Here is a 13,375-nt window from a genome sequence, read left to right on the forward strand (position 1 = left end):
AGTTACTCTTTCCTCAGCCTGTGCCTACCTGACCCTCCCCTTCTCTTTCATCTCATATGTAAATACCAAATTAATCTTTATTATGTTGCACTTCTGCCTAACTAGTTTCCACTATCTTAATTTCTTTCACTTAAGGCCCTACATTTATGGACTTAAACCTACTTTTTCATCTATATCACAGAATTTTAAATGGTTTATCTTACTTAGGTTTTTCACCATTTGTTGAGGACCCTTTTTCAATTTCTACATGCTTATTCACAATGTTTCTTCTGTCCTGTAGTTTCCTTGAGTCCCCAAAACTCCTATTAGGAAATCCTTCAAGATCTGGCTTTATTATTATTTTCTCTGTGAAGTCTTCCATGTTCTTATTATCAAAGTAATTCCTCTCTTTGGTATTCATAAAGAACTTTGAAATAAATATAAATTTTAAAGATGTTCATATGGCACTTATCACACTGCTTTATTTTTTTTTGTTATTATTAACATATAGGTGCTATATCTTCTAGACTTTAAACTCTGTGAATAATGATATAATGTTCCTCATCTTTTAGTTTCTTCCAAAGCACCTAACAGAATGCCTAATAAGCACTGTGTGGTCAATAAATATATAGAAGAAATTATTTCCAAAGTATAGTTTCTTGGTAATTTTATTTGTCTCTTATACGTAAAAAAAAAAAAAAGTCACTAAATTTCATCCAAGAGATGTTTTATTAGTGTAATAATATTACATAGTGCTTATATCTTATAATAATTATTTCATTAAAAATATGCAGAAAACATTTTAACATTCCATGAAGATATTTAAAGGAAAAGGAGTAATCATTAAATTGGCAGATTGTTAGAAAGAAGACATCATACAGTCTCTTGGGTATTGGACACAATAAGAAACATTGAGTTAAAAGACTAAAGTAGTTAGGTTTATTGTTACAGGTAAACACTTTTTAAATATTGAATGATATTTCTTCTGAGTTTCTTGGCCTCTTAGTTGTCCTCAGTACCTCACAGTTTTTCTTTTCATTTCTATAAAAATAATAATAATGATAAAATCAGTCATAGAGTAGTACATTAGTCTATTTTTTTTATGATGATGACCTGTTTACCAGGTAGTATTATTCTACAAATTGAAACCATTTATTAAGGAAACAAATTAATAAACTTTAATGTGTATTAAGCCAGCTTTGTTATTTACCACTTTCACTAAACTTTTAATATATTTACTTAAAATTTTTTATTTGCAAAGTTTTTATTCATAAATTGCTAAACAGCCCATCTTTAAATGGTGGAAAGCAAAGAAAGGCATTATAAAATGATGTTACTTGTATTATACATTGTTTTTGGTTGTTGGAAAAAACATGTTTATTGAGTTTCACTATGAAGCTAAACAGTTATGCTGCCGGAGTGATATGTTTCAGTGGTTTCTTGACTTAAAATTTTTTTTAAATGACAGACCTACTACAGTTGAAAATGTGAAAAGGATCGATGGTGTTTCCGAAGGCAAAGCTATTATGTTGGCCCCTCTCTTGGAAGTCATCAAACATTTCTGTCAAGTAAATAGTATTCAGGTAAAATACTGTGGCTTGCAGGAGTTATGAGAGAATAAACATTTTTGATAATTTCAAAAACACCCTTCAAAAGCAACATTTTCTCCCTTTATTTTCATTTCCACACTGGATACTTAGAAAATGAATTCCAATGGTTTCTATAGTAAATCAGTTATAAGAACATGCCAGTTACCTAATTTTTAAGATGATACTACAGTAGTTGTCCAGACTATTTATGTCTTTCTGTTTTGTTGGGAGTTTCTGTTTTAACATTTGAATAAATCCTGTATTTTAGGTTGATAAATTAGAAGTTAAAACTGCAAAGTTATCCTTGCTTTAGTTGGTAAGGAGCCCAGCCACTTTGTTTTTCTGTCTGTTATATTCCCTAATTAAGCTTCTATTCCAGTAATGGTGTGTTTTGATATTAAGTAGGTTTCATGGTATTCTCTTCAGTCTTAATTGTATTTTCTTCTTATCCTTTTATTTTTGTCCCACCATACATGAACATTTCTACAACGTTTCTCTCTTTAAACTCCACTACGCTGTATATTCCAGCACAGAAGGTGATTGGATCCCACTTTAGGAATGAATCATTCTCTAAGTAGAAAACTCTTCTGCTTTTTGTGTGTAACATTTCCCTCTTTTGATACAGAATATCTTTGGCAACTTGAAATTTTCTTTTTATATTTTTATACAAGACGTGAATTTCTATTTCATATTGAATATTTTGAAAATGAAATTGTTATTTTTTAATAATTTGATAAAGAATATCATACTTATCAGTGGTAATTGAATAAGTCTTCTCTCTTTGGACACTGGATAATAGAATCTTCTTTCATGATCTTCTTTCATGAATTAGTAGTACTATTTAATAGTGAAAGATTTATCCCTTCCAACATCTCTTCAGGAGAGGAAATTGAAGTAGAGCAAAATGTCAATGCTCCAAAGGATAAATATGAAACTTTTTGAACTTTCTGATTAGAGAAAGTGACTGCTAATTTCTATGGTTAGGAATTGTGCCCGGATTATTCTGCAAATTGAAACCACTTATTAAAGAAATGAATTAATAAACTTTAATGTTTATTAAGCTAGCTTTGTTATTCACCGCTTTCATTAAACTTTTAATACATTTACTTAAAATATCAAAGTAAAACTTTGAAATATGAGGATGTGGGTATTAAACCCATTAAAACTTAAGAAAAATGTTAAAATCATTTTATAGAAATACATTTTATGAGAATTATGTTTTTAAAATGTTCACCCCTTCAAAGATGAATTCATAGTTGGCAGCTACTTAAAAAAGCTTCAAAAGAGATGGACAGCTGTTTTTTTTTTTTAACTATACATAAAAAATAGATCAAAACAGCATACATACTGTAATCATAGTAACACCTATAACAAATTTAAAAAGTTAGAGCTTAGTCCCTTGATGAATAATAATTGATATCATTTTAATAAAGTTATTATTGTGGTCCATTATATTACGTGTTGCTATATAAAGAAGAATATTTATGAGCTTTTCTTGGGAAATAAATTTATTTTTATATCCATATTCTATCATTCAAGAATTTTAATTAAAAATTATATTAGTCGAATATTGGTTTACTGCTTGGTGAAAAATAGAAATGTTTCTGTTTGACTTTTTTTATGTCATATGTATGATGCCTAATTTTAGAATTTGAATTATCTGACCCAAGGATAAAAACCTTTTTCGCATTTCTTTGCATATGGGATAACATCGGTGCTATACTCTCTCATTAATACAAAATTCCAGAAAATATGTGTTCCATCCTGATGCATGTTTTCTAGAAAGTGCAATACAGAGTTATTCTGAAGCTTTAAAATTACATAATTCCAGTTAAATAACACTACATAATTCCAGTTAAATAACGCTAACGGTAGGAATTTGGTGTTCTGAGCATATAATACACCGAAATAAAACATAGCCAGGTGTTATATTTGTTTCTATTTTAAAGCTTCAGAATAACTCTGTATTGCACTTTCTAGAAAACATGCATCAGGATGGAACACATATTTTCTGGAGAAGTCTAGCTGGCTGCTCACAAATGTGGCATTTGTCATGATCTCGGCTAGGGCTTCCATCTTCATCCTTGAAATCCTGAAAGTTCGAATGTGTTGTCATGGAATAGTTGCGTTTTTGGGAGTAGGTTGCAATATCCTCTGTGAACTTGGTTTTATGTATAGTGTGTATATGTATATAAATATGTATATATTAGAGTGCAAATTCATTTATAGTTAGACATATAACTGGAAAGTTTCACTTGACCCAACCAGTGTGTTTTCCTCTATAGAAGAAGGTATATAGGAAACTGGCTTATCTGAAAGTTGTTTAGTGAGCCGAGAATATAAAAGGGAAATTCTGATAGTGTCTGAACTAGTCTCTCAGCAACAAAGGCAGGTTGAGGCATTCTCATACACTACTTGCCAAAAAAACTGTAATATTCAAATCTAGTAAGCTGAGCCAAGACATCTCATCTGAACAGTGCTTGGATTGGCATTGCCTACTTTTGTTTTTCTGTCTTTTCTATGTATATGTTTCAGTAATTGAACACTGTCTGTTCATATAGTCTTTTATCTACAAAGAGCATGATTTAATTAGATTATTGTTTATTAGACTCATATTCTAGCCCTACCTTCTCGAGATTATTATTCTCATATTACTTTGCCGAGTGTTTTGGATGTTCCCAGACCCTTTTGTCGCACATTTATAGATGATTTAATGATTTTTGTCCCATAAACCCTAAAATCTTTATGGATTTGTCAGTGTAACTCACAGTGGTCACATCTCCAAGGCCTTGGTGAGGGGATATCCCATTGTTGCCTCCAGGTATAGCCTACACTTTAATCCTCAGCATTCTGGCTAATGGAGTTTGTTTTAGGCATTCCTAGAAATTTAAGGCCAAATTTGACCATGCTAAGGTCTCAGATGGAAACACTTCATTTTCATTTACTGAACAGTGTTCTTCCTTGAAAATCTAGGAGAGCCTAGAAACAACCTGTAGACCTTAGGTCTTATGGTGTTGCTTGGCTTCTCTGTTCACCATGCTGCGGTTGTCCAGGTATCTGAACTTTGCCACAGACTCACCTTTTGTTAAGGGTAGGAATGGACTAGTGTGGGTTACAATAAGCCAGATTCTGTTGGAGTTAATTATTTTAATTTAGTATTGGTTCTTGTGTTTTAGAAGGTAAAATCGGCATTTTGGAGAGAAACTATTCACATATCTATGTTAATCATACAGCATGTAATTCTATCATAACTATCACTTTGTCTTTACCTTTATTTCAGGCTTTAAAAAAATTCCAGTATTTTTTCATTATCTTATTATTCAGTCCTTCCCCCTGTATTTTTTCTTTCAAACATCTCTTAAACAACCATATTTAAGAATTTACATAATGCTTCAAATTTAGAGCCAAGTGTATCTTTTTAAACTATATGTATATAGTTATGATATATTCACTTATGACATATTAGCAGAATTTGTGGTTATAGTACCTAAATATGAATATTAATTCTTTTTATTCATTCAATATTCACTTCCAGAGGTTTAGGGGACTTATTTAGAGGTAGGATGGTCCACATTATAGTTCATTTTTATTCTCTCTTATTGGCTAAAGGGAAGACTAGGAATTTCTATTTCTATAACCATGTTTATTATAAGTATTTATTAAAAAATTATTCCCTCTAGCCTTATTTTACCCTTTTAAATCAATATGTAAAACAACAACAATAAAAAACCTTTTTGAGCTCATCATGAAAGGAATTTTTGACTGTTCCTTAGAGGTTTTATGTAATTTTTTCCCCTAATGCTTAATGATCATATTGATAGTCTACTTGTTATCATATTGATATTGTTATTAATCATTTGTGCTACATTTAAAATTTTGTAGACAGACCTCTTTTCAAGTTCAAAACCTCAAGAAGAACAGAAGAAAAGTCTGGAGGCAAAAAACACAGCATGCCCACTTTCACAGTCTGAGGCCATCACATATTCTTTATTCCAAGAAAAAAAGATGTCTATGGTAAGTGTTACTTTTAAGTTAGAGGGAATTTTAAAATTTATCTAAATATGTATTTCATCAGCTTTGCAATATTAAGGTTTTGATGGGATAAGTTTCTTCTAATCCTACAATATTTTAAGTTGTTTCGTTTTACATTTAGTTTTGGAACAGAATGTTATTTTCTTTTTCTGATAAGCCTATCTCTGTCAATTAAGTAAAAACAAGTATAGTTTGACCATGATTATCTTATAGAGGTTGTATCAGAGGTAGAGGTACTGATAAACACATATATAAAGCAGTGTATTTTAAGACTATTTAAAAAAAATCAGATTAATAGTTAAAAACAATTGGTATCTATATTTATAAGAAATAATATCTAAGATACATTATTAAGAAAAAGGAGGCTGCAGAACAGTGTGAAAAACAAACTGTGGAAGAAAGGTATATCTTAGTGGAATAGGGACAGAATGAAGCTTCTAGATAAGTTTAACTAAATTGAATTTCCTATCCTCTATGATATTAAATTGATTTGGAGCAGGCTATATGGTCCAGTGCCTGCTTTTCCTATTCTGTGTCTCCATCCACTAGGCCAGATTACATACTTTTTATTCTGATTAATGTCCAATATAAATAAGAATAAATAGTTCATAGCTTGTCTTAATTACTTAATAGATGTTCTCATTAGATAGTCAAATTCCTTAATTAAAAGTACAAAAGCCATTACACAGGAAACCCAATAATTCCATTGTACTATTTTTGAAACATTACATGACATGTAGGAATTTAAGTTTAGTCTTTTAAATTGTAACTTAAATGTACATGTTAAATATGCTTGTATACACATAATTTGTCCACATATGTGTGTTATAATTAAATATAGTTACTAAGAAAATTTGATATGGTTTCCAAGTTTTCTGAATAAAGTGCATGTTGATACTCAGTCATCATATGAGGTTTCATGTATTACATTAACATATGGTTAAAAATGTGAAGAGTAGTATATCTTCATTTATGTCTTTTGCTAATATTTGGTTGTATGTTATTGTGTAATATCATGGTAATTATCTCTACCTCCCAGGAGTCCGAGAGGGTCTTGCCAGTTAACCACAGAATTAAACATGCCTAAGGACTAATTAATCGAGAGCAATAATGCAATTAGTTTTAGGTAATTTGATGCCTGGTATCAAATAACCCTGGTATTATGCACACATGGTGTACACTATTTAGTAGAAAAGGGTAGACATTTAATGAAAGTAATTTAAAACCTACTTTTGAAGGAGGAAAATATTGCTTTAAATGCTCTATTCTATGAAAGTATCAGCATTCACACAAATACAGTTTAAATTAAGACTCTCAAGATGTATGAAAGAGAGTATCATGAAATAATTTAGAGCTGAGTGACTAACTCTGAGTGTTTAAAAGAATGTTTTATCTAATATATATCTTAAATGGATTTGGAGCTAACTTTGTTAAGAAAGCTACATAAATATGTAACGTCCTAAATTTAACATAATTCATGTTAAATTCAATTCTGAGCAAATGATGACAACTCTAGTTAAAGTGTGGTTATATTTATTTTATGAATAGAGCCAATTTAAAACACCTATTAAAGTCTTCTCGAGAACCTTTTATAGAATGCATCTGGGAGCCTATGTTATCATAAGTATTTCAGGGTTTGTCTTCTTGGAAATGCATGTAACTGAAGTACAGCATATTATTTCATATATACAGAATATTGGATTACAGTTTACTATATTTTCAAAAGATTGTGGCAGCTTTTAGACTTACATAGAATGGCTACTCTCTGCCATTAATAGATTTTTAAAGTGAATAATTGCTGAGGGATGAGGATAGATTTCTTAGCTAATGCTGCATGATTTTGTTTTATTCCATACAATATGTATACAAAGAAGAACCTGTAGAGTTCTATAATGTGGGTAGTTTTAAAGAAGTAGTTAAAATAAAGTTTAAGTGAAGGTTTAATGCATTGTTTATTTCTCAGTGAACATTTATTGCCTGAAGGTTTTGGACATTTTATTTCTGTACAATGCAGTGGAAACTTTAAAAAAAAACTCACTGGTTGTTTTGCTGCTGTTTTTCTAGAAGAGTGTAGCTGAGAACAGGATTCTGCCTCTCACAGAGGTTGGCATGCATTTGTTACAAGCGGTGAAAGCTGGCTACCCACTCGATATGGAGCGAGCAGGCTTGACTCCAGAGGTTCAGAAGATTATTACTGATGTTATCCGAAACCCTCCCATCAACTCAGGTGATAACCATGACTCTAGTCTGCAGCCTTAATGACTTGAGTCATTGCACCCAGATGAAGTAAACAAGCAATCCACTAATATTTTTCACTTTAACATCAATCTTTTATGCTACTATAAAAACTTTACTTTTGTAATGCTTTTTGTGTTTTAGAAAAACAATCTTTCCTCCCGTTATCACTCAGAGGAATGTTTGAGTCTGAGAAGTTCTTGTTTCTCTTTTCAGCTTCAGATTACAACTTAAACACTCATCAAAAAGCAGTATACTTCATCCTTTTCTAATTTCTACCTCGTCACTTGGAAAAAAACACAGTTTTTTCCATATTCATTTCCCAAAATTTATTGACTCCTGATTTTTCCCTAAATCTTTCTGATTCCTTGTTTTTGGTTTCACTTACATAGCCTTTCTAATCCTTACATTTAGTGGCATGTGTCACTGTGGCGTTGAAAGTAGGCCAAGCTGTCTGAGCTCCTTGTAGAAGGGTTTCTTCTTCTTGTCACTTTGCTGCAGAACCTCAGCTGTGCTCGTGGAGATCAAGCCCCTTTGCTTGCCCTGCAGAAAATTTTTTAATATTCCTATTTTAAAATTATGATCCATTTTATAGAAGTAAAGGATGAGGTATATTAGAGGATTTTTCCTCCTAGATGGACAAATCTAGGTATGTTATATTACTCAATAAATCTGATAAATGTTTTCAGACTGTTAAGACAGAGCAGTGGACAAAGAAAAAACCTTATCTACAAAGCTGCAGTGCAAATAATTAAATTTTTTATTACCTCGAATTCTTTTCCGCTTCCTGGGAACAACTGTATGATTCCCCATCAAAATTTGGAAATAAGGGCAATAAAATCACCCTTTGAAAGCACAATCAGTACTGTACTTAACTGATCACAATAAAGATAATTCAAGCCACCTTAATAGCCAGCCTTAATTCTTTAATCGAGGCAAAACTTGATTAAAGGTCTGAAGAAAGAAGATCTCCATCACTTCCATGGATAAACCATGGAAGCGCAGGAAAAGAGGAGACACAGAGGGAAGTCTGGGCAGGGGTCATGTAAGTTAATTGCAGGGAACTAAAGTTTTTCTTTTTACTATGCTAAAGTTGTACTGCCAACTATTTAAAAGGAAGAAATATGCATTTTTTAATCCTGGCCAATGAGACTTCAAGTATATTAAGGGCCCGTTGATAAGTTATGTTAAGAACTTATTTGAGGAAAACATGTTAACAACAAATTCTTCTCTGTCACTTCTTAGCTTTCTGGTTATCATTTGATTTCCAATGTAGATCTATCTATAGGGAAAGTATGCACTACTCATGCTGATCTGGGTACTAATCTATATGATAATTGTGAATTCATAATTGTAAATTAAAAATTGGCATTTTGTGAATTTGGTTAATGTGAATCTATTAAGGTTAAATTAGATTTCCAAATCTGAAAATCCAAGGACCAAATCCTGGACTGGGATAAAATATCCAAGTTAAGTGAGTCATCTGATGAGAAAGCTAGCCAGCTCTCCTGGTCACATTCCAGTCTTTCCAACTTCAGCAGCCATTTTACTAGAAATTAAAGCACATGAAGGAAAATCCTTTGTAGAATTAGAATTGTGGTTATATAAAACCCCTCTTTCTCCAGTGCAAAATGAAATAGTCAAAGATTCATATGCCTTCTTGACCATAATCCCCTGGAATTATTTTTTCTTTTATATATGTATTGTCTCTCAGAACTCAGAGAAATGTGTGTCTTTGATGAACTATTGGATGGTAGGCAGTATTCTGAGTCTGTGCAGTGTATTTCCTATTGACAATCATGTTCGCTACCATTTGGCTGCCTTCACTCTTGAAGACCAATGGATGGTGTTAGCCTAGTGAGTAAGAGCATAGGCTGTGGTCATAGCTGATCTGTTTCTGATCTTGGCTCTACCATTTCTGAGCTACAGTACCTTGGGGAAATTCCTACTCTTCCTAAGCCTCAGTTTCCTCCTCTCTAAAACAGGAAGGGATAATATTGCCTTTCTTATTACAGAATTGTGAGAAATAATTAAATACTTTACAGAATGCTCTGGCACTTGGTAAATACAGTCAGCCTTTTGGATCCTTGGGTTTACATCTGCAGATTCAACCAACCATACATCAAAAATATTCAGAAAAGAAATTCCAGAAAGTTGATATCCAAACAGTACAGTATAACAGCTATTTACATAGCATTTACATTGTATTAATTATTGCAAGTAATCTGGAGATGGTTTAAAGTATATAGGAGGGTATATGTAGGTTATATGAAAATTCTACGTCATTTTATATAAGGGACTTGAGTATGGGGTCCTGGAACCAGTCTTCCACGGATACCAGGAACAACTATTTCGTAAATGGCAGTGATGGCAGTGATAGTGAATATGATGATGATGATGATTGAAGAAGTAGGTGGTAAGATCCTATGGCTTCTTAAATATATACTCCCTTAATGTGATTATTTTTATACTCTATCCTTTTTAGGAGCTAAATCAGAAAATGTGAAGTTCACAAATGAGTATACCAGAGGGGAGGTTTCAAAACTGTATTTTATAGAAACAACTTCAGTAATTCAGACAGGTTATCTCTTTTTTCCCCAAGTACTGAAGAATTCTTGGGCAAATATTCTTGAATGATATCAAATGGATGTTCTACTCTTAATTCATTATTGGCAGGAGAAAATGGTAGAGGAAGGTTTAAGATTCTGTTATTAAGCCAAGTATTGACAACACTTCTTTTATTTTGCTATGGCGAAGAATCGAGGCGGTGCTAATTTGCTTTCTAAGTCATATAGTTGTAAAGTTATAGAATTTTAAATCTGGAAAGGAAATTGGAAATCATTATATTTTCATTTTCCTATTCTCACCCTGTTTCAGAGACAGGAATCTGAGGCCTAGAGAATCGCAGATTGTTTTAATATCAAGTCAAGGTGGAACAAGTTTTTCTTTTACTATACTATGTTAAAGTTGTACTGCCAACTATTTAAAAGAAAGAACTATGTAATTTCTAATCTTTATAGAGCAGTGGTCCCCACCTTTTTTGGCACCAGGGACCAGTGCTCCTTTGAGAATCTAATGCCTGATGATCTGAGGTGGAACTGAGGTGGTGATGCTGGTGCTGGGAAGCGGCTGCAAATACAGATGAAGCTTCGCTCCCTGGCCCACCTCCTGCTCTGCGCCCTGGTTCCTAACAGGCCACAGACTGGTCCGTGGCCTAGGGGTTGGGGACCTCTGTAGAGGATTTGGGTTTATAAACCTCTAATTGATGAGTAAAATAAAGGTATTTAATTATGTTCGGTTTAATACCTTTACAAATATTCTCAATTATATTTAGTATACTCTGAGTTTAGCAATTTCAGTTTCTGATGTTATAACTTTTTAAGTTAAGAAATATCAAGCAGAATATATAACGTGAAAAATCTCTATTTGTAATTGCACAGCCTGATTCAGTAAATATCAGGGAGATGAGAAAAACATTTGTAATCATTAGTGACTAAAACGTGCATCTTTACCACTGTATACTTATTGCAGATAAATTTTCATTCAAAGATAAATATTAATTGAAGTTAAACACTGATTTCATCTTTCTGTCAACATACTGTATGTAGATGGTACTTATAATTTGAAAAAGTGTATTGTTGTGATTTACTTCCAGAGCCAAAACTGAGAAAGTTTCGATTGTGAGAACCATGAGCTCTAAATTTTATTTTGTTCGATTATACGCGTATAATGTATAAGATAAAATTTATTGATGTTAAATTTTACTTTGAATTCTTGTTTTTCCTTGATAACAACTATTGGAGAAAATGTTGTTATAAATTGTAGTAAGAAATGAAGGTATACATACTATATTAATGATTCAGATATATTATTTTCATTTTTTATTTAACCGTAGCTCTATCACATAATTGTGTTTTAATGAATGTTTGATTGATATTTAAATTTTGCACAATCCTGAGTTGAGAATTTTCTGTATTTTATTATGGCATAACAATATACCTAAAAATAGAATTTTTGTGAATTGAGCTATTATACCTATTATTTTCATACTGTCTTATTTGCTAAGTAGATTTTGTCCTTGAAACAGTATTTAAAGGGATTCTGTACCTTTTATTTTTAGTTTAATCAGATTTTTATAATTTTAAACTTCTTTTATGGAATTGAGATTTTAACTATGCTTAATAATAAATTAAGCAAGGCATTTAATGAGGTGCCTGGATAATATTTTGAACAATTTCATTTCCCATTGTTTATGTGCATGTGCCTGGAAAATTAAGGATGGCTTCCAAGGGACCTGCCAGAAAAGTAGGGGTAATATGATCTCTTTTAAAGTACTGAAGGAGTGCAGCCAGTGTTCATTGTATTATTCTCCAATAGATATTTTCAGCATTTACCTGCATGGAAAATTAGGGCAGAATAATATGTATCTATAAAGCCAGGTGCTACTTATTTGCATATATATATTATAAGATGACTTATATTTGCATATATATATTATAGGATCATTTTAAAGTAAAAATATAAAGAGTACTTATAGAAATGTATAAGTAAATATATAATAAATTTTCTAATTTTACCTTGACATATTCTATTTACAGTACATTTATTAAATCATTAATAGTGGTTTAAAACCATAGACAAATGTTTATACCTTATAATTTTATGAAAAGAAGACATTCTAATTTTAGAAATAAATTTTTTCAAATAGAATAAAATATTTTTACTTTTCAAAATAATTCATTTAGCTAATGGTATTATGATAAGACAAGATTGTGTGGATAGTTCCCAAAAAATAGGTTTCTGAATTTTACTTTTACAGTATGATGAAACTAAAGATGTATAGTTTGTTTATCCACAGAAGAAAGTGAACTTAATATAAATATATTTGTATTAGTTGGCTAGAGTATGGAAAGATTTGTGTGGTTTCTGTAGAGTTAGCACTATCCAGAAAGAAATACAATATAAGCCACATATGCAATTTTAAATTTTCTAGTAGCCACATTTAAGAAGCAAAAATAAACAAATGTAATTTTAATTATCTAATTTAATTAATGCACTATATTAAGTGTTATTTCAACATAAATGAATACGAAAATTATTACTAAGATATTAATGAGTTTTTTTGTACTAAGCCTTTGAAATAGGTTATATATTTTGCATTTATAGCACATCTCAATGTTGATGCTAAATTTTAATTTGAAATACTTGATCTGTATTTAGCTTTCATAAAATTTACAGTTAAATAAAGTAGATGAAGATACCCAGTTTGTTTCAAACATACTTAAAATTTTTCTGATAACTGAATTGTGTCAGTTTTTAAATTTAATTTAAAATTAATTAAAATTACTTAAAATTAAGAATTGAGTTTCTTAGCCATATTAGCCACATTTCAAGTGCTCAATAGCTACATGTGGCTAGTGGTTATTGTATCAGACAACACAGATATAGAAGTATTTAGCAATATTCATCAAAATATAAAATGTGTCTAACCTTTGAACAAGCAATCCCACTTCTGGGAATCTAGAATTATGGAAAGATAC

The 13,375-nt window shown here is 31.3% G+C and overlaps 1 protein-coding gene across 1 annotated transcript in view; it reads left to right on the plus strand.

Moving 5' to 3' along the window:
* WRN (Werner syndrome RecQ like helicase) overlaps nucleotides 1–13,375 on the plus strand; it is a 116,810-nt gene that overhangs the window by 95,188 nt on the left and 8,247 nt on the right. The window contains exons 30-32 of the mRNA XM_011373275.2: nucleotides 1,448–1,562; nucleotides 5,451–5,582; nucleotides 7,665–7,827. Coding sequence (XP_011371577.1) covers nucleotides 1,448–1,562; nucleotides 5,451–5,582; nucleotides 7,665–7,827 — 410 coding nt within the window. The remainder of the gene's footprint in view (nucleotides 1–1,447; nucleotides 1,563–5,450; nucleotides 5,583–7,664; nucleotides 7,828–13,375) is intronic.

Source organism: Pteropus vampyrus, unplaced genomic scaffold, assembly GCF_000151845.1.
Source record: "Pteropus vampyrus isolate Shadow unplaced genomic scaffold, Pvam_2.0 Scaffold8, whole genome shotgun sequence".
Taxonomy (NCBI): domain Eukaryota; kingdom Metazoa; phylum Chordata; class Mammalia; order Chiroptera; family Pteropodidae; genus Pteropus; species Pteropus vampyrus.